The 25,304-nt window shown below is 54.4% G+C and overlaps 1 protein-coding gene across 2 annotated transcripts in view; it reads right to left on the minus strand.

The window, feature by feature from the left end:
• The window catches only part of LMX1B (LIM homeobox transcription factor 1 beta), an 84,123-nt gene extending 74,599 nt beyond the window's left edge, over positions 1-9,524 (minus strand). For both annotated transcript variants that reach the window (XM_081596462.1, XM_081596461.1), the window contains exons 1-2: positions 9,385-9,524; positions 8,352-8,538 (exon numbers count right to left, since the gene is read on the minus strand). In XM_081596462.1, coding sequence (XP_081452588.1) covers positions 8,352-8,538; positions 9,385-9,523 — 326 coding nt within the window. In that variant the 5' untranslated portion in view covers position 9,524. The remainder of the gene's footprint in view (positions 1-8,351; positions 8,539-9,384) is intronic.
• Positions 9,525-25,304: the final 15,780 nt, after the last annotated feature.

Here is a 25,304-nt window from a genome sequence, read left to right on the forward strand (position 1 = left end):
GAACCGAGGAGCCCGTGCACCGCGCTGCCCCCACTCGGGGGTAAAGGAGAACGAGGCGCAGGAACTCTCCGAGAGGGGGGCCTGGAGGAGAAGGCGGGCGGAGACCACTGAGAGCCGCCCGCCTGCGCGCCGAAGGGGGGCGCTGAAGGCAGCTCTCCCGCCCGGAGAAAGGCAGTTATTCTAACCTTTTTCCTTCTCTGGCCGGGACTGGCCGGCCTTACTGGGGCATTCCGGTGGAAGAGAGCAGTGATCCATCCAACTCCACCCCTTCCAAACCTCCGGCGGTGACACTGCTCCCCCACCTCCCGCTGGGTGCTCCAGAGAGAGTCACAAAGGTCCAGGGTGGGAACGTGGAGCTTCCAGAAGGTCAGGAGTGAAGGGGTGCAGGGTCCCTACCGCTTTGGGAGTTAGCCCCATCTGAGGAAGAATCTGCTACAGAGTCACTCTGGACTTGGGGAAAGTTATTAACTCTCCCAGTCTGGGTTTTCTCACCAATACACAGAGCTGCAGCAAAAAAGGTGAGTGTCCATCCAGACACTCAAAAAACACCCGTCACTTTCCTTCCAGATGCACTACTGTGGCCTGATGCTCTGGGGTTAGCAAGGCTAACCTACCTTACTAGGTGTTAGTAACACCTAACCTGGAGACCTTCAGGGTCTGCTGGGAAAAACCGGGAACTTATGTGCCTTACCCACAGTAATGGGGGCCCATCCACAGGCTGCCGAGTGCCTGCCTCCAAGGACCAGTTTCTGATGGCCAGCTCTGTGCCGGCTTTGGAGTTCTGCAAGGGTAAACCCCCCAAACACCCGTCCAGACCCGGGTGAGAAGTAAGAGGGTGGGCAGGGCTGCTCTAGGAGGTCGTTTAGGAGGCTGCATGCACTCCCTGGGCCTCCCACTCGGGCAGACAATGCATTCCTGCCAGGCAGGGCGCCTCGGGCTTCCATCCCAGGCAGGCAGGAAACATACATTGACTGGACTGGATGCCGAAGGTAGGCTGGCATCTTTGGGTTTGTTTCACTTTTCCTCTGAGCGACCCAGTGAGATTGGAAAGATCACCCCTATTACACAGGGAAAGAAAACTGAAGCTCCGGAAGAGGCATCACCTTTCCTAAATGACCTTGGCCTGCGTTACTGGGAGCCGGAGACATTCTCAAGCCCCGATCTGTAACTGCCCTGCCGTCTTGCTCTTTCCTTTGAGAAACTGTGTCCCCCTCGGAGGGCCCGCCTTTTAGAGGAGGTGGCCCCAGAGCACCCTGGTCTTCACCGTCTCCACAAGGCTTGGGCAACTCCAGGCTTGGGCGGGTGCCCACAGCCCGGCAGCCCAGTAACTATAGCAATCCAGGAGTCACATGACAACAGTCAGAGTCCCCCTTGAAAGCCGGAGGTGGGAGAGGGGAAGGGCGGTCACACCCAGCTCATCCAGACCAGTGGTGATGCTGTGCCTCCCCTCTGGCCATCAGAGCTGAGCAGCATCAGCAGAGGCATTTGGGGTTGGGGGGCGCCCTGGCAGCTCGGTGTGCCAGCATGCTCACTCATCCTCCTGCACCTAGCATGCTGCTCACTGGTCTCCTCACCCCGGCCCTGGTGGGCACCTCTGTTGCTCTGGACAGCCTTCAGCACCCTCCCAAGCTGGCACCCACCTCACAGTTCCTGAGGAAACCACTGACAGCATGGCCGGCCAGGAAGCAAACATCTTTGTTTCTCCTGGAACCCGATTCCTGGAACCGGGTCCCCACCCCCCTCCACCACCGCCCCCAGTTCACCAAGCGCCAGGCCAGCCAGGTGCTCTGACATCAGCCAGCACACTTGGTCCTGGTCTGGGCCTGGCTCCCGATTGAGAAAAAGCCCCCTCCCCTCCCCAATGTGCGCACACACGTCCCCTGGACCCTGAGACTCCCCTACTTCTTTTCAGGGCCCCTGGGTCCACCAGGCAGATCCAGCGGCTGCCAATCAAGAAGCTGAACAGAAATGGATACAATATTGCCCTGGGAATTACAAAGGAAGGGCCAAGGCAGAAATTTATTTGTACTGATCAGGCGACCCAAAGGTAAAGGGCAGCTAGGAAGTGCTGTCAGCCAGGCCTGAAACTCAAGAAAGTTGCCATTCGGAGCACAGTGGCCCCTTATACCCCTCCACTCCCAACACCGCAGTAGTTAAAGCAAACACAGGCCCTTCACTGCCCTGTCAGTTACACCTTCCCCCCAAAATTACACAAACTTTGAAAGATTTTTCTGAGAGGAGATGGATGCTTCAGGAGACTTGAGGTCAAGGCTAGGCTGTTTAAAGTATATCATTAACAAATAAACATTTACTACAAAAAAAATGGAGAAAAACCTTATAGGCCACCGGGGAACCAAATCATGTTGCTTTTGGCTTCAAATGACAGGAGACATTTATGACATGAATGGAGAACACCAGCCGGCCGATGAAATGGCAAACGTCTGCCACTTTGCTTCCTCTGCCTTCGTGAATCAACTTTTTCAAATATGGTTTTCAGCCTTGCCCTCCCCTCAGTACCACCGCCTCCCCACTTCTGACTGCAGTGGCAATAAATACATATAATTTTGGTTTTGCTCTCTGCTGCCATCAGCACAGAATCTGGAGGTTGTAGAGGGCTGGGTCAGCCAGAGAGCCAAGGGCCTTGGGTCCTCCAGAACCCTCCATTGATTGACAGCTCACAGGAACTCCTTGGATGAGTGGACCATCCCTCCTTCCACCCTCCCCTAAAGCTGAGGCCTGATTATGGTGTCCAACAAATTGGAAGTTATAACTCATGTCACTGAGAGTATCCTCCATCCCTCCGCCTAACTAATGCCAAGGTAGGACTGGGTGGTTGTAAGTGAGTGAGTGAGAGTGTGTGTGTGTGTGTGTGTGTGTGTGTGTGTGTGTTTTCCCTTTTCTGTTTTAAAAACCTCAGAGCTGCAGGATAGAGGAAGTTCTCTGGGGAAGCACTGCCAGCTCTTTATGGACCAAAAAACCTCCCTGGGCTGGAAGAGCCTGCTGACTGCCTGGGCTGGTGTTTCTCACCTGAAAAATGTACAGATCCCTGGATCTCTCCCGCACATACCCTCTCTTCGGAATCCCCCTTGCAGCCTGGGAGATGTCGGTTGAGCTTTATTTTCTGTCATTTGAATCACAAGAGCAAATGAACATGAACAGCTCTCCAAATACTAAATTATATTATTGAGTGTGCTTTTCCAAGTTATATGTAGACTCTGGAGATTCCAATGGAAAGATCTTTGCTTTAGCCCAACTTCCACACGCTGCCCCCCCCACCTCACAAGGAAGAATAGACCAGGACCACCCTGCTGCCCACCTGCCCTTCTTGACAATGCACAGTCGGCATTTGTTTTCACTCACTAATCAGAAGCTTTTCTGCCTCTATGGAGGTTCAGGAGGAGATACTGGATCCCATGAAGTATGGAACATTTACTGAAGCTTCCCCACCCCCACTGGGGTACCCAGTGTAATCCTCACAACCACCCTGAGAAATTATATCATCACCTCCCTTCTGTGCATGGAGAACCTCGGGCTCAGACCTAGGCAGCCACTTGGCTAAGATCACACAGCTGCTGAGTGCTGAGGCTGGGAGGTGAACCGGGGTCTGCCTCAGTGTCCCACTCAGGGAAAGGGAATGGTTTTCCCAGGGATGCCCCTCATCCTTCCTTATGGCAAGCCTAGCATGCCAGCTGCCCTCTCTTTGGCGTGGAATCCATGGATGGTATGGTGTGTGGCCTTGGAGACAAGGCATTCCTTGCCACACTGATGGTGATAAAGCAACAACAATAATTTCCAGAGTATTAACACTGTGCCAGGCAAGATGCCAGGTCCTTTGGGGCACGTTATCTTCAATCCTCATAAAAATACTTCCCCCCTCCCAGGTGGGTATGTCCCCCATTTTATAGAAGAGGCTCGGGTAGTTGTTGGGGCTCTGTGGTCCTAAGCCTGGCTCCAAAGGACACACAGGAGGGAGGTGAGGGTCACCGATCACATACCCCAGAGGAGATTCTCATAGCCTGCTTCCCCCACTCGGGAAAAACATAGCAAACAAATTAGGCTACACCAGCCCAGGGCCTGAGGAATACAGGGTGAGCCAGGAGTCAGCTGTGAATAATGCATCTGTTCAGCAGCGGAGGACTGCAGCCTCAGGAAGGCCCTTGCTTACCCTTCCGCCTGCAGCCAAGTTGCTGGGGTTAATCGAGGAGGTGCCCTCCCGGGGGCCAGAGGGTCCCTATACATGGGCTGGCAGAGGGAGCCCTTCAGCCCTTCCATGTCCAGGGAGAGCACTCGAGAAGTCTTTTAAATAAGGCAAAGCGCTGGCTCTTCCTTCTAAGGAAATCCGTTTCCAGGACAGGCCCACTACTCTACCCCAGGCTGTGGGCAGGGATGTCACAGCTCGAAACTAGTCTGCTGGGAGCCATGCCAGCTGGGGTACCCACTGGTGGAGGGGATGCTGCTGGTTTAACTGGCGTCCTCCTAAAGGAGGCCTCCCAAGCAGGGAGAAGCAGCCGCCAGCAAAGGCTGGGGCCTGACTTTGCTTTCCCCACGCGCCACACCTGGTGCTCGGAGGTGAGGTGAATCTCCCAGGAAGGCCCTTGCCGGTGTAAACACTTCCCAGGAAAGGAATGCGCTGGAGAAGACTGGGGTTGGGCCACTGGAGCCACAGTCAGCTGGGGTAAATTAAAAAGAAAAAAGAAAGAAAATCACCCAGGACTCAGACAGCTTTTTTGGGAAACTCAAGCAAAGCCTCGCTGCCCCACTCTCGCCGCTGTGGGGGCATCCTACCTGGGCAGGCGAGGCCCAAGGGCCCTGCGCGGGCTCCATGGCAGAGAGGTGAGGCCGCCCGGGCAGGCCCGGCAGCCGAAGGGCGCCGCCAGCCTTGGACGCCGAGGTGGGCGCACAGCGCACGCAGGCTCCCGCTGGCCGCACACCGATGAAGCTCGGGTGGCCAGATCTGGGAGCTGTATTCCAAACGATTAGGCTCCATTTTGTGACAGATATTTGGACTCTGCCAACGACCCTCCCCGCTTCCGGAGGCTCCTCCCGGAATTCACCATCTCCTCAGGATAGAAAGATAGAAACCCTTTCCAGACGAGCGACAGACGGCAGGAAAAGAGAGTTACATAATTCTATTTGGCTAAGAGGCAAAAGAGAAAAAAAAAAAACCGAGGAGGTGGGTAATGTCATCTTTTAAATGTGTTCTGGGGTGGAGGAAGGAGAGGGTGTTTGTGTTTGGAGGTTGTGGGTCCTCCCGAATTCTAACCCGATTTTCTATCCGAAACGGAGCTCGCGCTGCCGAGGGGCCAAAGCCTGGGGCACAGCTGAACGATCCGATGCTTTTTTTCCTCCCCTGAAGGAGACCCCCTCAAAACACGTAAGAAGAAGGCTTCGAGTGATGCGTGAAAATGCCCAAATGCTCATGGCCCACTCTCCACTTTGCAGGATCAGGACGTGCGAGTGGATTTTTTGTCAAACGTTATTAAATGCTCCCGAATGTCAATTAATCACCCCCGTGGTGCGTAAAATAACGTTGTGCCTCTGAGTGTCCCGGATCTTTAAAATAAATCGAAAGGAGGAAAAGATGCTTAATAAAAATAGGGAACCTCTTTCCAAAGATCGAAAACCGCAGCTCCTCTCAAGGTGAAGAAACAGTTTTCAAAAGTTTTTTTTTTGAGGGGGGTGTTAATTTCCCGATACTGCTGACATACAGACTACAAAATCGAGAAGGCACGTTTCTGCGTCCACTTGCCTGCATTCTCGTCTGAAAAGCATTGACGCACAGATGCAATAAATATGCATCTGTGATCCTCAAAGAAAAAAATAAATCGTGAAATACATTTTTATTGTGCAAAGAACATTGCTTCCCAGTGAGCCCCTGCTTGCCTCTCTGCCCTTGCTCTCCCACAGAAAAGCTGATGCGAGATCCACCAGAGGATTTGTCCCCAGAATTGTCTTGATAACAACCTCCCTTCTGCCCCCTCCTCCGCTGGCCAGCCTAGTGCAGATACCTAATTGGCATTATTGGAAGAAAGAGGGGGCAGGGAAGGAGGAGGACACCATGAGAGGTATGAATAATGCCCGCCTGCTGCCCACTGGACCTAGACTCCGCGCTGGAGATTCACCCTGACCCAAAATTCACTCGCAAACATACTCCTACTGCACTGAGGGAGAAAGCTCTTAGGTACCTTTTCTTCTATTTTAAACAAATATACTTTCAGCAAAGCTTAATTGTTTTGTAAAATGAGGGAGTTGGCCTTTCAGCTTTAAAGGATCATTCAGCTCAAATTGTGTGACTTTACAATTCCCTGCTCTGAAGAACCAGAGGGGCACCCTCTCCTTGTTTTAAAGAAAATTGCTATGAATGACTAGGGTGTGGGGAGGAGAGGATGGGCAGATGGGTACAAGAGGCTGGAAAGAGTCTTTACAAAACGTAAAAAAAAAAAATTTTTTTTCCCCAAAAACTTGCACAAATGATTTGGAGGCCCATTTCCAGTTTTCTGGGCCTCCAGCCCCCACGTGTTGAGTTGTCCAGGCTGAGCTGCTGTGGGCAGTGGCGTGCTTGGGCAGGCAAAGCCAGGCGAGGGGTACAGGACAGCAGGATGTATGTGGACTGGAGGCTGGTGAGCCCCGCTGAGGGGCCAGTCCCTGGGGCCAGCCCAAAGCCTCTGACCGAACCTAGCTCAAACTACTTTGCTCCTTTTATTTATACTGCTCTATGCCTGCCTGTGGCTGAGCTGACTGGTGGCCTCACCTTCTTCTGGAAATAGAACCGTATCAGTCCGGGGCACAGCACAAACCCCATGAATGGCAGTGTGCCTAAACCGGGGTATTCCAGAGAGAGGGGCAGTCCTTGGGGACCACAGAAGAGCCGGCTTAGGACAGGGCCCCAGTTCCTGCCTGCAGAGCCCCCCAGCTGGCAGGAAGAGCCAGGCACAAAAAAGCAGCTCCTGGTGGGCCCCTGGACCAGGGGAGCACAGAGTAGGTGCTAGCGGAGGGCTCCTCCAGGGTCTTTTGAAGTAGAACCCGCTGCCCTCTCCAGGGCTCCGGCCTGCAGTCCCACCTTTTTCAAGGTCTCAGTCAAGCTGCTCCCCTTCCCATCAGGGCATGGATTTCGGGCCAGTCCCTGAGCAGAGCAGGTAGGCTGCCCTTGCTATCATACCAAGCACTGGCCGCCCTGTCTTTTCTCAGAGGCTTGAGCACACACAGCCCCTTCTGAGCTCCACACCACCTGAGCAGCCTACCCACCCCACAGCCCTATCGGAAATGGTTTTCTGGGTGTCACTGCAAAGTTCTCACGGGCACCCACTAGTCACTGCCCTGGGCATCCCCACGCCCCTCTTCCTGCTGCTGCTCCCCTCCGCCTCCCTCTTAATCACAACACCAGGCACAAAACCCAGAGGGTCAAAAGAAACAAAACAAAACAAAAACCTGGATCTACTCTTACCTACTCCCCCCCCCCCAACCCGCCCCGCCAGACAAATCCATAGTCTCAGCTAAAAACAAAAGCCAAGCAGGTAGGGCTCAGCCCCGTCTCTGGCCCCAACCCTGAGAGGCTTGGGCTGCAGGAGGGCAGAGCAGGCCAGCCCTCCCCAACATATACACTTTGCAAGAAAGAGGGCCTGCTGGGGAAGGCTGACTTGGTCAGCTCCTCACCCCACGGGGAGCCCAGATTGTGGTTTGCCACCTCTTAAGGTCCTCTTCCTAGACAGCGTCTCCAGCCAACAATAATTATGTGTGCAGGATTCCCGCATGGAACGGTCTGGGGAGGGTGCACACCCTTTTCTCTCCATCAGGGACTGAAAAGGCAGCAGGGAGCCTGGCAGAAAGCGGGCATGCCCGACGGCTCCAGCTCTTCAGCACCCTGGCACTCCACCCCCTTGCTTCAGCAATCCCCAACGGACACAAATTCTGCCTTGGGGCTGGGGAAGCACGCCGCCAGGGCCCGGCTCCCTAACGCACTGCTTTCGTTTGAAAAGCAATTCTCGGTCCCCAGTGCAGGCCTCCGTGAAGCCAGGCCCTGGTCCTGCGACCTCAGCATCGTATCCCCCATTCCGCTCAGGGCCTTGTCCCGCGCACCCCAACGGGAGCAGCCCAGCGCAGGTTTCCCGAACAAAAAAGATGGCAACTAGGGGCTGCCGGAGGGTCCCGGCCAACCCACCGGGGTAAGCCGGGGCCAGGATGGTTCTGCCCTGCAGGGAGACGCGCAACCCGTGGAGTTCTCTCTGGAGGTGACGGGCCCAGCGGCGCGCGGGGCCGGCTGCAGGGCGTACGCGGGCCCCGGCCGGGCAGAGGGGCGGCCGGGCTCGAGTGCCGGGCGGCGGCGGGGAAGGAGGAGGACGCGAGGCGCTTACTGTTGGTAGTCTTGTTTGCAGTACAGTTTCCGATCCCGGAAGTAGCAGCTGGTGGTGAGGGCTTGCTGACACGCCGCGCACTGCAAACATTCCTCGTGCCAGGACGACTCGTTGACTCGCATCAGGAAGCGGTCGGAGATGGGCCGCTGGCAGCCCTCGCACACGGCGGGATGCGGGCAGTCGGAGCCTGCAGCGCACAGGGCGAGAGCCGGGCCGTCAGCGCCGACCAGCCCGGCCCAGCGTCCCGATCGCGCTGTGCCCGCGGCTCCCGGCCCCAAAGGCGAGGGCAGCCCGGGAGCGAGCGCCGCCCGCCGCCTGCGCCTCCCCGGCCACCGCGCCAGGGGCCGGGCAGCCTCAGTGAGTTCATCCCGGTCGGCGGACTCCGGCGCCGAAAGGCCGCGAGGGCCTGGAGCCTCGGCTCGGCGCTGCGCGCTCCCCTTCTCCGGAGATCCAGCGCTCGGTGGTAATACAAGAGAGGAGGAACGAACACGGCGCGGGGCAGCCGGCCGGGACCGAGACAGGCGAGGTGAGGGCTTAGGCGCAAGCCCCACGGTGGCGTTCGTTGTCTTCTCTCCCACATCTCCCCCCAAATCTGTAATCTGGGTGACCCGGGGAACATTTCCCTCTTAGAGACTGCCCCTCCCCAAGTGACCCGGCACCACTCCCAAGCTTGCCAAGGTGACTTCTTGTCTTCTCCATCACCCCTGCCACCGCCTCCTACCTCTCGCTTCCCGAGTGGCAGCTCTAGAACTGCGGCCCGGTGAGGATGGGAGGTGGCGGCTGGAGCTGTGCCTGTCCTCGCTTCTCCTAGGTGATGTCCCTGCGTACCTCTGTCCCCTCAGGATGCCTGTCTAGGCGTGCCTCTCGTCCCTCTGGTGATCACTCCAGGAGTCTTCTGTGTCCCCGACACCCCCACGTTCTGCAACACCATTGCCTTTATCCGTTGGCCTGGACCCCCCGTGTCCACCTCCAGGGGCCGAGGCCCCTGTCCCCTGCCAGTAGACCACTCGGGGCGTCCCGACCCCGCACTCACCCAGCAGCACCCCCAGAGTGGCGGGCCCGGGGCGCAGGGCGTGCTCCTCCATCTTGATGCCGTCCAACATCTTCGCGCAGTCCGTCTGCCCGCGGGGGAAGCACCTCTCCAGCGACTCGGGACCTGTTGCTATATCCATGGGACGCGGGGCGCGCTGCGGGCCCCGCCGGCCAGGGTGTTTGCCCGCCCGCTTGCCGGCCCGCTCGCCTCCCGCCGCCGCCGCCGCCGCCGGGGAGCCGGGGAGCCTGGGAGGCGCGGCCCCCGCGGGGTCGGAGCTGCGGCTGGGGCCGCCGGCTGCCCCCGGCGAGTGCGGAGCGGCCACTCTCTGGCCCCGGGCCCCGGGCCCCAGCGTCGTGCGGGCGGGCCGGGGCTGCTGCAGCCCGCGCCGCGCTCTCTCCAGGGGCACTCGTGGGCACGCGCGCCGGCTCCTCTGTCAGTCACCTGCCTGTCAGCCCCGGAGCCGGGCTGCAGCGGCGGCGAACGGCGGCCGCGGACGGAGCCGCGCGGGGAGGAGGAGACGGCGGCAGCGGTGCTGGTGGTGGTGGTGGCGGCGGCGGCCGCGGCCGCGGCGGCGGGCGGGGGAGGGGGTGGGGGTGCAGGGGCGGCCCCGCGGGCTGAGGGGGGGGGCGCGCGGGCGGCGCAGCGGGGTCCCGGGCGGGGCGCAGCGGGCCGCGGGCTTCCAGGCGCGCTCCCCGCGCTACCCCAGTGCCATGGTGCGCCCGAGGAGCCGCTTGGTTTAGAGCTGTGGGGCCGGCGGCGGAGGGATACCCCGGCCGGGAGCCGCCTCACCGCTCCTCAAACTTCCTGACATTTGAACTCACTGGTGCGCCTCGTATCCCTGCGCCGGGATGAGCCGGCGGCTCCACGTCAAATAGTGCCGTCGCTGCCCACCCCCCCACCTCTCCAACCCTCCCCGCCCCCCGGCGGGAGGGCTCCCCGCGGCCCCCCGGCTTGAGCTCCCTGCGCCGCGCTGGGCCCCCGAGTGCGGACCCGGGCGCCCCCGGCCAGGCCGAGCGCCCCACGGGTCCCTCGCAGAAGTTTGGGTCGCCTTCGAAACAAATCCTTCTGCCCCACCCCTTTGAAAAATTGATTTGGGAGTTGGGGAAATGAAAGCTTTTCTTTTTTTTTTTCCTCCTCCTCTCTTCTTGCCTTCTTTATTATTAATATTTTGTAAAGCTTCAGCGCTAAGAGGAGTGGCCCTGAGCGAGGACAGACTCTTCACGGACGGCGGGGAGAGCAGCGGATCCACCAGGGGACGGCGCCGACCGGCAGTGGCCGCCCGGGGCGGGGGGACCCCGACCATCGGCCGAGGTAGGTCGCATCGGGCTGAGTTGGCGTCCTACCTTACCCTCCCACCCCCGGCCCAACTCCGGGTGGCGGCGCCTTCCCGGAGCCGGTTTGCTCCGTGGAGAGGGCTGGCAGCCGGGATCGAAGCTCGGGGACTGGCAGGCAGGAGGGAAGGGCTGCTGGCCCAGGACTTGCGAAAGTCCTGCCCCGGGTGGGAGTGGGATTTGGCTCCAGATTTGGGGTGGGGGTCCGGGAAAGCTTCAGACGTGGCAGAGAGTGGGTGGAAGAGTGAGCAAAGATCCGGGAAGGGCCCCCCCGGGATGAAGAATGGGAACACTGGGGCAGGCCAGAAAGCTGAGGCCGGGCTGCAGGCGACGTAGAGTTTAGAGGATGGTTAGGAGTGAGAAAGCGATCGCGCCTAGGGGTGGGGGCAATTCCTGGTCTCTTAGGATTGGCAATGAGGGGCAGAGGTAGAAGGTGAGGGCCCCAGGGTCGCGGAGGACGTGCGTTGGAGCGCGCGAAGGAAACCGGATCGATCGCTGGAATATAAGCTACCTTGGGTGGCTGAGGGACCCTGCCGGGGGTCAGGAGGCCATGCCCGGCAGGGACAGGGCCCTGGCCAGTCTGGGCAGAGTGGGCCTCGGCACCGGGAAAGGAAAGGCCGGCGAGATTGAGCGGCCGACTCGGGCGCCCGCCTGGCCTGGCTCCCATCGGGTCTGGCACCCGCACTCCGCACGCAGGCCGCTGCGTCCGGCTGCGGCGCCCCGCGCCCGGGCTGGCTGTGTCTTCGGCTCCCGGGGTCCCCACGGAGGCACGGCTCGCCTGGGAGCAGGGGGGCCGAGGCAGCCCGGGGGCAGGCGCAGGTTGACCCTGCGCGCCGCTGGGGGCAGCCGGGGCCCCTCCCGGAGCGGAGCAGCGGTGCGGAGCGGGGCGGGGGCGGAGGGCAAGGGAGGCGGGTCCCCTGACCCCGCTGGAGGCGAGAGGGCGGATCGGATTTGAAGCCTGCGGGAGGCTTGGTAAGAAGTGGCCCCCTGTGCCGCGGGGCCCCGCGGAGGAGCCCGGCTTTGTGGAGGATTAGAAAGCTCCCTCCCTACCCCAGTACCTGCGTGTATGTCGGTGGGTATCTGCGTGTGTGTGTGTGCGCGCGTTTCGATGCTCCCATCTCTGAGGTTCTTCCCTGCCTGTCCACCCGTGTCTCTGTGCACATACGATTTCTCTGCGTCCCTACAACTGTCTGGGCTCCGAATATGTGATTCTGAATCCGTGTGTGCTTCCCCCATATCCGTGTGTGTTTGGATGTGAGTCTGCTGGGCCTTCTATGTCTCCATATCGTTAGCGTTTTTGTAGGTCTTTGTGTGTGCCCCTGCGCCTGTCACTCTATGCGGGTCCCAAGGTCTTTGTATGCCTCTCACCCTCCGTATTGTGTATGGGATCCTTTTCTGTTGGTGTCTTGGTGTCACCTTTGTGTGTCTGTGTGTACCTCCGAGTTTTCGAGCGATTCTGTGTGCTCCTGAGTCTCCGAGTTGTGTATGTCTTTGTGTCTCCGTGTTTTTCTTGATTTCTTGGCGTCTTTGTGCGTCTGTATCCAGACAGCGGATAAGTGGGTGTGGAGTTTCTCCCACAAGCCCTTGGTCCCCTCTCCTTGGGCAACCTGGGAACCCCAGGCCTTGAGCTCCCGAAGCCGGGCCTGGGGCTGGGCCTGGACCATCCTTGCCGGGTGACTGGGACGGGGGGCGAGGCAGCGGCGGGTGAAACCGGGCGGACAAGGCTCGGGCGCGCAGAGCCCGGGGCGCAGAGCCGGGCTCAGGGCTGGCGGGCCGATCGGGCACATTCTGCCCTCTGCTGGCAGCGCTGCGTTCTTGCACCCGCTGTCGGGCGACTGCCTGTAGGCGAGAGGGTCCTTGTTCCAGGCCCAGACACTCTCCTCCTTCAGAGCGCACTTAGGAATTCTCTTCCATCACTTAGGAATCCTCTTCCATCACAGGTCCTGCAGACCCACCCCAGACTGCAAATTCCGGGAACAGCAGGTCATCCCCTTCTTCCTGTTTTCCACTCCCCGCCTTCTGTGTGCTCAGCCTCTTCTCCAAGCCTCTCCTCCCCTTTGTCGGAATGGAGACCTCTGAGCTTCTGGGACTCTCCAGCTGGCGTTCAGAGTTGAGTCGGGACTGTGCCCAGGGCCGCATTCCCTTGGCAGCTCAAAGGCCGCGTCTCCAAGCAGAAGGGTGAGCCGGCGACCCACCTTCGGGTGCATAGCTCACCTGGCCCCCGGGGCACACAGAACCTTGGCAAGTCACCGGTGCTCCTGCCGGCATCACAGCCCACACCACCAGGGCCAAGGCGGGTGCCCAGAGCTGTCTGCAGATGCTGAGATTCGGGCTTGGACCCAGGCCGCAGGCTGCGCTCTCTGATCTGGGAGCGGTGTTGCTCAGGCCACGAACCTGGTTTCCTGTCTCGTCCTCCCGGTTCACTGCGCATTAATTCCCCACCCCACCCCCACCCTCTGGATCAACCCGTGGGTCCTGTCCTTGCCTTTTGTCTCTGCTCCCCCTCCCCCCCGGCTGAGTCGGCGGCTTCCCGGCTCCTTCGCGCTGTGCGCAGAGGCCCCAGGTCTCTTTCAAGCCCAGTCGTGGCTCCTGCGTCTCCCGATGGGCTTCCCCTGCTGAAAACTTGGCGGACTGCACGGTAGAAACGGGGCCTCGGTCTGAAGTTGGATACTACCGGTAGCTGGCGAGTGCTGTCTTGCTCGGACCGGCCGACAGAAGCCGCGGATTCTTCCCCAGGGCGACCCGGGCCCTCCGGCGATCCGGGATTCTCTTGGGCTCTGACTAAGGTGTCAGAAACAGCTTCGGGTTTTCTCCACCTAAGGGAAGACCCAGTCGACTGTGCCGAATCGCTTGGGAAGAAGCAAGAACCAAGATGGAAGCTGTAGGGCGGGAGTCTTAACTCCCCAATTCTACGGACACCTCGTTTCCACTGAGCCGTTCTCCCTACCTCCTTGCTTCTTTCCTTAGGGCTTAGTGCTCCCAGCGATCCACAAGCACGGCCCTAGGACCCCCAACCTCCTGGCAGTGGAGCCCTGTCTGTTCTCCCCCAGCCGTGCTTCTGACCAGAGCCAGCCGTGGATCCCCTCCCAGTTTACAGCCCCAGCTGGAAGCCACAATCCTGGGTAGGGGTAGAGGACAGGGCGCGGCCTAGCCGGGTGCTGTGCAGCTTGGAGGTGCAGGCTCCGAGCTGTGCGGATCGGAGATTCCACCCTGCCAGCCAGGGGAAGAGTCAGGGCTGCCAGAGCACCCAGATTCCTCCTGCATTGCTTGCCGGCCACTGGCCCCTGAGATCCTCAGATTCTCGGGGGGGCGGGAATGTGGGGGGAGCCAGCCTGGACCAGAGCTGCGGCCCCCAGCCAAGACCTGGGCTGGGGGCTGCTCATCCCAGGACCTAGCCTGGGCTCTGAAGACCTGGGTGCTCAGGAAGTGAAGCGGGCAGGCACTGAAGGGTTGAGTGTACCGGCCTCTGGAGCCAGATGTGACCACCCTTGACTCCTTGAATCACCGGCTGTACTTGACCCCCGGGACACAGAGGTCAAAGGCTCAGGTCTCTTCTCAGCTAGCAGAGAGATGCATGTGTGTGATAAGTAATCCATCACCTTCCCACAGCCCAGGGAAGAGGGTCTGTGGTCTTCCCGTGTCTGTGGAGAGCTCAGAGACCCTGAGTCCCATGGAGGTGCCCAGAGGAATGACTGGGGGGGTGCGGTTTCCAAGTGGGGTGGGGGTCCCTCTGACTCAGGACTGGGAGCAGGCCTCACTCTCCCATCTGGGGTTTTCTAGACTGAGGTGGCGGGGGACAAGACTTTAGTCAGAGCTTGCTGGTGAGGCACAGTGTGTGTGGCTCCGAGGCTGTGTGCTGGTGACCAGTCCGTGTGCAACATGGGGTCCATCCAGCCCCAGCAAAGTCCTTTAGCTCTCTCTGCGGCCCAGCCCCCACCCTCAACCAGCTGGTGGGGGTCTCCGGCCACGGACTCATGACTTTTCAGCACAAGGTCTGGGTCATTAGTCATGAGATTTCTCCTTGGTGGGTCAGAAGATCCTGACCCAGGATCGCAGATCGAAAGGCTGCTTTAAGCCCTCAGGGCTGGAGAGGGACAGTGCCCCAGCCAGGTGGCCCAGGGCTGAGATCTTTCACTGGCCAGGCAGTGGGTTAGAAGCGGGGTGAAGAACAGGTCTCAGGGAGTCCCCCAGATCTGGTTCAGGGCCTCCGGAAGGCCCTGCCCTCGCTCTGTACTGAAACTTCCTCATCTGTAAAGTGGGTGTAATAGCCTGCATTCCCGCAGGGCTGTTGCAAGAACGGACTACAAGCACTCACCACAGTGCCTGGCACATAGTCTCCACTCAGATGTCTGGAGGAAAGAGAGTCCCCAGGACTTAGGGGAGACTACAGCTGTCTCCTTCCCATCCAACCAGGGCCTGAGGGGAACCAGACGCACGCTGAGCTCAACAATATATCTTCCTTTAGGGCAGGTGAAACTCAGGTCCAGGCCGCTGTGGGCCAGGCCTGGGAGACCCCCTCCCCACCCCCCGCCCTCCGCCCAGGCAGTGCCCAGACAGCCCAGCACAGTCTCAGCCTTCACTCCTCGCTTTGGCTGTGGAGCCCAGGCTGAGGGGTTTTTCAGAAGGCAACAGAATTAGGAGCTTCAGCCCAATGCGTCGAAGCTGTCTGTGTGGGACTCCCAAGGTGCCATTTATATTTATTTCCTAAAAGGCACTTTCCTCAAGAATCTTTGCATTTCTTGCCAAATGGACGGGCTGGGGTATTTCAGCGGCTCCTATAGAACCGGGGGCTTCCCTGACGGAGGACCTGAGCCAGAACAAAGAAAAGGCCCAGGACCATATTTTGAGCCATAAAACCCCCATTAGGACACTTAAGAATAAGTCGCAGAAAGACATTTTATATGAATTGGACACAAATTCACAAAAGCAAGAAAGTTCATTGGTCTCCACCCTGAGGGTCCGTGACTGGGGAAGGGGGGCTGGGTGTGATGTGGGGGCCAGTGCCCAGCCTATTTGATCTTTATCTTAAATCCACTTCAAAAGCGGGAGATCGGCAGAGCTGGAGGTTTGCCTCTTCCTGTAATTATTTGGTGTCTAGTAAAGTTTTTATGAGTGTCTGTGCAAATAAATGCATTTGATGTGCATTTGTTTTGGCTAGTGCCGCTTTATATAGGAGGCGTGTGCGTCTTCTGTTGGCCCTCAGAAAAGAACGAGAGTGAAAATAAAAATAAAACCAAGATATCCGGCCCAGGCAGAGGGGCGGAGCCAGGGCCGTCCCCCTGCAGACCACCACCTCTCTGCTGAGGGCTCCTAGGAACCGGAGATACCGCCAAATAAGTTTGCAGCCTTTGGGTTTGCTGCATGGAGTTGCCCTGGGCTAGGAGGCAGGCTGGGTGAAACACAGATTCTAGGGAGAGTTTTTTTGGGAACAGAACTCTGCCTGCCTTTTGATTATTGTCCTCTGGGTGTTCTTGGTGAAGAAAAATGAATAATAAATAAGGGTGAGTTTTGCAGGTGTCATGTTATCATCTAAGCGGCAGGGTAGACCTACTTCTCTGGAATTTGAGCTCAGCAGAATCTGGTGGAGAGGCAGGTTGGATGGACATGTGGCTTCCCAGCCTTCTCTGGACATGGTGACCAGGGTGATGCAGAATGGGCATTCCTCCTGTGTGGCTCGGGGAAGCAGGGGTACTCCCTAAAGGCCAGGAGCCGGTTCAGGGGGTCAGGGGCTAGGAGCACCTGTGTCCCTGTCTCAGGTGTCCACCTGGTGCCTGAGATGTCTGCAGGCGCACTCAGGATTGGTTCATGCTGGCTGTCTCGCCTCCCAGCACTGTCATCTGGATTTATTTGTTCTCAAATTATTTTATCATTTTTATTGAAGTATGATATGGCTCAGTGGTGAAGAATCTGCCAGCCAAGCAGGAGATTTGGGTTTGATCCATGGGTCAGGAAGATCCGCTGGAGAAGGAAGTAACAACCTACTCTCGTATTCTAGCCTGGGAAATCCCATGGATAGAGGAGCCTGGTGGGCTACAGTCCATGGGGTCTCAAAAGAGTCAGACACAACTTAGTGACTTAACAACAACAACAAAAACATACAGAGAAGTGCACAATGCATAAAATTATGAAGGGGACACACTTATGCCCCCAAGACCCTAACCAAGAAAGAAAATGTTCTGGCTACTCAGAATGTCTCCGAAGTCCCGCTCCCAGGCACTGCCCACCCCCCTCATGAAGGAAACTGCTATCTGGTTTCTATCACCATACATGAGTTTTGTCTGGTTTTAAATTTTATATGTGCAGAGTCATAGAGTATGTACATCTTAACCATACTTTAATCATGAGGTTTTGCATGAAAATAGGGATTTTTCTCCTGAAAATCCAGAGGTCTGCTTATCTTGGATCCTTATTCCAGTGGGGTGTTGATAATCTGGAGCTGAATTGTGCCCTCCCCCCACCCCTAATTAACCCCTACACACCTATCTCCTTCAGTTTGTCAGAGAGTGTATGAATTGGTGATTCCTGCTATAAAACCTGTGGCTTCTCCCCTGCTCATCAGCCCCTTCCCCCAAAGGAATTACTGTATGTACACGGGGGAAGTGGATCCAGAGTCTTATCCTAGTCCCTCCATCCATATCCAGTATCCTCTGAAGTAGAAATCATGAGACCTTTTAACAGGTGAGGAAATCAGCACCTCAGAGAGGTGAAGTCACTTGCCCGGGGTCACACAGCATTCTAAGTGTCAGATCTTGGATTCAAACCCGGATTGGCCAGACCCCAAACCTCAGGCTCTTGTCGCCTCCCCACATGGCTCCCCTGGGCATCCAGGCCCAGGCGCGAACAATCCCCCTCTGCCTCCTTCCAGCAGGGAGGAAGCTGGACTTTTTCCAAAGGAAACGCTGGGAAACACAAAACCCAAAACAGAAAACAGGGCAGGGATGGTTCCCAGGCCCCAGCAGCCTAACCTCGGGGGATGCAAGTCTAGTCTGGGAAGGGCTGGTCTGGACTGGTGCAGCCTCCCGGATGCAGCCAGGGAGGGCGGCATTGTGCCAGTCACCCAGTCTCCACCACACACCAGGCGCTTCCTGTGTGTTGTTCCCAAAGATTCACAAGGTGCCTATGAGGTACGTATTGCTATTTAGCCCCACTTTACAGATGAGAAAACTGAGGTTCAATGAGGTTACATGTCTTGCCTTGAACTAAGAATGTGTGAGTGGTATGCCTCTGCACCACATTGGCTCAACCCTCTTATCTGATCCCCCTCCACTCTCCTGTTATGATGGAGGTGCACCCAGGTACGTCCCCTTGGGTGCACAAAGATTCCTGGAGTTTGCCTGACTTAGTCTGGGGCTTAGTTACAGGAGTCGTGTGTTCATTCATTGGGCCTCAGTTTATTCATCTGGGAAGTGGGATAGTTTGACTACTTTTCATTACTATTTGGAGGTTCAACAAGACCTATAGGCTTTTGAGTCTGGAAGAATTGGAGGTGGCCTGTTAGAGGAGAGGCAAGAGGGTCACTGGATATGCAAAGGTCCTGAGGTGGGAAATAACTCGATCCATTGGACGCCTGAATGGCTGGGTCAGAGGAAGGCCATGGCTACAGGTGTGGACAGGAGCCTGACCACAGGACATCCTAGGTCACAACGAGGAGTGTGGACTTGAACCCAAGGGCAGCAAGGACCCGTGGGAGGGTTTGAACAACATCGTGCCACAGTCAAGTTTGTTTTTTAGGAAGATCTTTCTGGCTGTGATGAGGGGTGAGACCATAGGCGGGAGGCCAAGTGACGAGGCCTTTGGGTTTCAATATCCCTTTTGTATGGAATGAGGTTGGGCGGTCCGCAGAGCAGACCTTATCCTCTAATTTCCCATAGAGGTTGTGTTTCCAGATTCAGGGTTTCATGTTACACAGAGTTATTCTTTCTGGAATGTGTCCCTCGAGCAACCCCGCTGGACCCTCTGTGGAAGGAGGGGCTCTTCTGAATGCAAAATGCACTTTTATGCAAAAAAGTAGAGCACTGCAGTGTTGGGGCTTGGCAGTGTCTGTCCCTGAAACCATCCAGCAACCAACAGATGGAAGAGTGTTTTAGGAGTTGGGACAGGCTGCAAACACCAATAATAACAATAATAGTAATGATGATAACAACTAACCAGTATTGATGACCATTCCAGGCCTTTGTGAAGTCTCTAACATCTGTGATCTTGTGCGTGCCTGCGTGAGTGCTAAGTCGCTTCAGTCATGTCCAACTCTTTTCGACCCCATGGACCATAGCTCACCAGGCTCCTCTGTCCATGGGATTCTCCAGGCAAGAATACTGGAATGGGTTGCCATACCCTCCTTCAGGGGATCTTCCCGACCCAGGGATCAAACCCATGTCTCCTATGTCTCCTGCATTGGCAGGCGAGTTCTTTACCACTAGTGCCACCTGAGAAGGCCCCGTGATCTCATGACATCCTAAAATAAGCCTGTGAGGTAGCTAGCACTGATACCCATTATACAGATGAGGAAAGCGAGGCCCAGAGTAGGGAAATGCCTTGCTCATGGTTACTGAGTGGTAGGACCAGGGCAGTAGGCACTCCCATTACCCTGCCACCTGTCGGTGCTGGGCTGCCCCAAAAGGGTGGCAAGCCAGTGTGTTGTTGAACTCTGTGGCATCCAGACAGCCCTGCAACTGTTCTCAGTGCACAGAAAAGCCACAGAATTGCAACCTGGCACCCTGGCCTCCACCTCCACTTCAGCCCACATAATCTGCCTGGCAAAGTTATTCTCCCTGGAAGAGCTTGGCAATTCAGGCTTTCCAAACCTAGGAAAAGCCTCCAAGTCTAGAATCCTCCCAATGGGCTCTAAGGCTTCTTGGCCTGTGTCCACTCCCTGGCCTCAGCCCTACCTCCTTCCCCTCCACTCTGCATTACTCGCCAAACATGTTGGCCTTATTTCAGCTTCTCAGACACCTCTACTCTCTACTGCCTGCAGTCTCTGAACAGGCTGATCCCTTTGCCTGGCAGGCTTTCTCCATTCTGTTTTCCTAGCTTACTCCTATTCATCCTTTTGGACTCAGTGTAAATGTCACCACCTCCTGGAAGCCTTCCTTCACTTCTTGGACTAGCTTAGGTCTTCCTCTTACATGTTTTCAGCAATGTGTATTTCTTCATCATGGGGTGATGGGTTATCTGTCTTCCCCACTCTTCAACAGTCCCGTGGTCTGAGGAAGGAGCGATGGGGAGGACTTTGTCAGCGGATGGGGTGGAAGGGGATCTGTAAGATGGGGAGGGGACAAAGGCTCTTGAAATATAACACGGGCCATATTGTGCTTGCTTGGTGGTTGAAGATACATGTCTCCCACATAGACCAGCTGAGGACTCAGGCAAGAGATCACTTCTCATGGCATAAGACGAGGCTGATTGCTTGCACTGAAAGATTGCCTCGTTTTGTTCCTTTTTACTGCCCTTCCCTCTGCCAGGGAGCCCTAAGGATATGGGAGAAGAAAACTTGGACTCACAACCCAGGCTGGAAAAAATGCAAATGGAGACCCGGGCTTGCTAGATTCTAGGGGAGGGTGAAATGGTCTGGGGAAACTGAGGCAGCAGAGTTGGGGGTGGGGAGGAGCTTAAAGGCCTGAGGATGGGGGATGGAAGATGGTGAGGTAAGGAGAGGCTGTTCTCTGTTTCTAGGAATTCTTTTTTGTTCTTTTTTAAATTAAAAAGTATTTTTAAGATTGAGGTATAGTTGATACGGGGCTTCCCTCATAGCTCAGTTTGTAAAGAATCCACCTGCGATGCAGGAGTCCCCGGTTCGATTCCTGGGTCGGGAAGATCTGCTGGTGAAGAGATAGGCTACCCATTCCAGTATGCTTGGGCTTCCCTTGTGGCTCTGCTGGTAAAGAATCCACCTGCAATGTGGGAGATCTGGGTTCGATCCCTGGGTTGGGATGATCCCTTGGAGAAGGGAAAGGCTACCCACTCCAGTATTCTGGCCTGGAGAATTCCATGGACTAAGTCCATGGGGTCGCAAAGAGTCGGACACGACTGAGTGACTTTCACCTCACTATAGTTGATATGGGCTTCCTAGGTGGCGCTAGTGGTAAAGAACCTGCCTGCCGCTGCAGGAAACATAAGAGACTCGGGTTCAATCCCTGGATCGGGAAGATTCCCTGAAGGAGGGCTTGGCCACCCACTCCAGTATTCTTGCCTGGAGAATCCCATGGACAGAGGAGCCTGAAGGGCTACAGTCCATGGGGTCACAAAGACTCGGACACGAAGCAACTTAGCACATGTAGTTGATATACCTGGGGACTCTTTATTTTTATTTTTCCAAGTGGGGTTTGTTTAATGAGATCTTTTGGTTACATAGGTTAGATATTGGTTTTGTTTTTGTTCTCTGGCCATATAGTATGCAGGATCTTCATTCCACAACCTGGGATCGAATCCATCACCCCTGCAGTGGAAGCATGGAGTCCTAACCACTGAACCGTCGGGTAATGTCCCTACCTAAGGCTTCTTGATGGCAACCACAGAGGCAAATCCTAGGGGTGCGGTGGTGTCTCACAGAGTGCAAGGGGATGAGAAGAGGTAGCCAGGAGCCTGGTCCCCGTCATAGGCACCCAGTGCATGGTGATGACTGTCAGGATCTCCCCCTTGGGGCCTCAGGCCTTTGTCTGCCACCACTGAGCGGGGCCAGATTCCCATGGAAGGAGCTCATTGTGGGGGCAATTGGAGGGTGACAGCCCAGAGGGGACCCCCTCAAAAGGAAAACTGTATTTTCAGGGTGTTAGGGCCCAAGAGCAATTTAAAAAATCTGTTTTCAACCATTTCTTTCAGAAACTCATTTCTTTTTAATAAAGGAACATTAAGAAGCATAACACAAACAAGAGCATTTTAGACAATAAATGTTCTCCACACAGGGGAGACAGAAGGCTTTGTGGGAGTCTTGGGGCTCTGAGCTCCAGGTTCTAGTCTATGTGGGAGCCCAGAACAGTCCAGGCTGCCCAAGGAGAGCCAGGCTGAGGGGACAGCGGTGACGGGAGATGGTTCCATTGTGCCCTGAACACGTGAGGAGGGACGGAGAGCACCCTTGTTGTTGTTCAGTTGTTCATTCGTGTCCGACTCTTTGCAACCCCATGGACTGCAGCAAGCCAGGCTTCCCTGTCCTTCACTATCTCCCTGAGTTTGCTTAGATTTATGTCCATTGAGTCGGTGATGCTATGTAACAATCTCATCCTCTGTCTCCCCCTTCTCCTGCCTTCAATCTTTCCCAGCATCAGAGTCTTTTCTAATGAGTCAGCCCTTTGCCTCAGGTGGCCAAAGTATTGGAACTTCAGCTTTAGCATCAGTCCTTCCAATGAATATTCAGAGTTGATTTCCTTTAGGATTTACTGGTTGGATCTCCTTGCTGTCCAAGGGGCTCTCAAGAGCCTTGTCCAGCACCACAATTCGAAAGCATCAATTCTTCGGCGCTCAGCCTTCTTTAAGGTCCAACTCTCACATCCATACATGACTACTGGAAAAATCATAGCTTTGACTATATGGACTTTTGTTGACAAAGTGATGTCTCTGCTTTTTAATATGCTGTCTATGTTTGTCATAGATTTTCTTGCAAGGAGCAAGCATCTTTTAATTTCATGGCTGCAGTTACCATCTGCAGTGATTTTGGAGCCCAAGAAAATAAAATTCATCACTGCTTCCACTTCTTCCACATTTGCCTAATGAGAAGATTACCCTCCAATGTTTTTGGCCAATTTAAGTATAGGAGCTCAAGACAATGAAACTTTCAAATGGCTACCTAAAATATTATTATTATGAGTTGGGTATTATCTGTAAAATTGTAATCAAAATTTTTATTATAATTTTGAATGTTTACAGCATTAACCTAGTAAATGGGTTAAGAAGCGATAGTAAATATAAATATTGCTTTATCTTACAGTTTGTGAGATAGTGTAATTTCAGACTCTTCACTTGACTTTCTTCCTTTTTTATTATGATTTTTAATTGTGTGAAAATTTACCTTCTTAACTATTTTTGTGTACAATGACCTTAAGTACATTCACATTGGTTGTGCAGCCATCACCCTTTTCCAGAACTGTTTTCATCTTGCAGAACTGAAACTCTGTCCCCATTAAACAATAATTTCTTCTCTCCTTCTCTGACTCCCTTGGCAACCACCATTCAACGTTCTGTCTCTTATGAATTTGATTCTTCTAGGTATCTCATTAGGTGGAAAGATACATAGTTGTCCATTTACGAATGGCTTATTCAACTTAACATAATGCCCTTGAGGTTCATCTGTGTTACAGCATGTGTCAGAAATCCTTTCCTAAGACTGAATAATATTCCATGGTATGTATGTATGCCACATTTTGTTTATCCATTTCTCATCTGTCTTGAGTTGCTTCCACCTCTTTCCTAAGGCAAATTATATGGTTATGAACATGAGTATACAAATATCTCTTCAAATTCCTGCTTTCAATTCTTTTGGGTATATATCCAGAATTGGAATTGTTGTATCATATGGTGATTCTATTATTATTATTTTTAGGAACCGCCATACTGGTTTTCACAGTGGCTGCTCCATTTTGCATTTCCACCAGCAGTGCACCAGGGTTCCAATTTCTCCATGCCGTCTGTTTTTGATAGTAGCATCCTAATGGGTGTGAGGTGGTATCATGATACTTTTGATTTACATGTCCCTAATAAATAGTGCAACTGAACAGTGACAACAATGAATAGCAACGTTAAGCATTTTTTCACGTGCTCATTGGTCATTTGTATATCTGTTTTGGAGAAATGTCTATCAAGTCTTTTCCTCATGTTTGGTAGGGATTTTGGTTGTTGTTGAGTTATTGTTGTTGTTCAGTTGCTCAGTTGTGTCCAAGTCTTCGTGACCCCATGGACTGCAGCACACCAAGCTCCTCTGTCCTCCATTATATCCTTGAGCTTGCTGTCCGTTGAGTCAGTGATGCCATCCAACCATCTCATCCTCTGACTCCCCTTTCTCCTCCTAATATATTCTGGATATTAACCCCTTATCAAATATATGATTTGCAGATATTTCTCACATCCAGTGGGTTGCATTTTCACTCTGTTGATCAAGTCCTTTGATACACAGAAATTTTCAGTTTTGAAGTTCAATTTATCTATTTTTGCTTTTGTTGCTTGTGCTACACCTGCATTTTTGAGTCTGTGACCTTTGTCATTACAAAGCCACCTTTCAAAATATCCAGCATCACTTTCCAGAGCACCTCTCTTTACCTCTCTAAGTTGCTTGATGGACAGATTCATGCTTGGTGTGGTAATTATGCCAGGCATAAACACTGATTGGCCACATATTATGGCATTAGGTTATACTTACTCTCCTTGTAGGTACAAATTCATAATTTGAGGAGCTGCTATATTGTATCGTAAAGTGAATTGTAAAAGGCTTGTTTGCAACAGTATCCAACCCCTATGTATGCCAAGCCACACTCCCCTGAGAAATTCTAAAGCTACACAAAATTACTTTATCTCTTTTAACCCATTTGTCAGCTTACTGCGATTAACATCCAAAATGAGCACCCAGTAAGGTCATTTCAGGCCAGTGTGTCTTCCCCAAACAACACACTGTTGGTCAAATGAAATACTTGAGAGAATGACCTGTAATACATCATACTTTGGAAAGAGGCAAATATAAGGAATAATTTGAGGAGTGGGGAAGCCTTACTTTATATTCTAGCTATAGAATAATTAATATAAAATAGTGGCAATAATAGTAGCAGCAGAAATAACCACCATTTGTTGTGAGTCACTCCAGCCTGGCACTGAATTCATTGCTTCTCACACATTCTCACATGGAATCCACATACCAGCCTTACGAGGAAGAGGCTCATATTGTTCCCCATCTACAGATGGGGAAATTGAGGCTCAGGCAGGTGAAGACACATGCTGGGAGAGCTGGGATTTGAACCTGTGTCTTTCAGAACCTGAGCTCTTAATCACTACATGATTCTGCTTTTATCCATCCTGTTCCAGGCTGTGAGTGCCCAGCACTGTAGGTGACCCAGAAAGGAGCCCGTTCAGGTGCTGGTGGCAGTTAAAATCCTCCTATCTCACTCATGCAGAGTTGGCTGCAGGGCTGGGACCCACACTTGGCTTGGTTCCCTCTGCCTGCTGGTTGGTGGTCCACCCCCGGGGTGCAGGCTGATACCGGAAGGGGGCATTACAGGAGGTCCCTCCTCACTTCTGCTCAGGCAGGTTAGAACCAACTCACCATCAGACACTTGGAAGATAAAAGGGAAGAAAGTTACCACTCAGGTCAGTTTCACACAAAGAGGTGACAACATAAAAACATCAAAGGCACAGGAGACTCTGGGTTACCTCTTGTTTTGTTAAAAGGAGCTACTATTTTTATTTTTGATAAGCTTGTTTTTTTATTATGGAAATTTCAAGCATACATAGAAGTCGAGAGAATAATATACCTATCACCCAGCTTCAACAAGTATAACTCATGCCTAGTCTTGTTTTATCTATAGTCTACCCCATTTCCTCTATCCCAGTGGGCTATTTTGAAGCAAATCCCAGACCCTTTCACATCTCAACCACAGCAATTTGGTTATATCCTTC

Source organism: Giraffa tippelskirchi, chromosome 4 (assembly GCF_054371585.1).
Source record: "Giraffa tippelskirchi isolate mGirTip1 chromosome 4, T2T-mGirTip1v1.2.pri, whole genome shotgun sequence".
Lineage (NCBI taxonomy): Eukaryota > Metazoa > Chordata > Mammalia > Artiodactyla > Giraffidae > Giraffa > Giraffa tippelskirchi.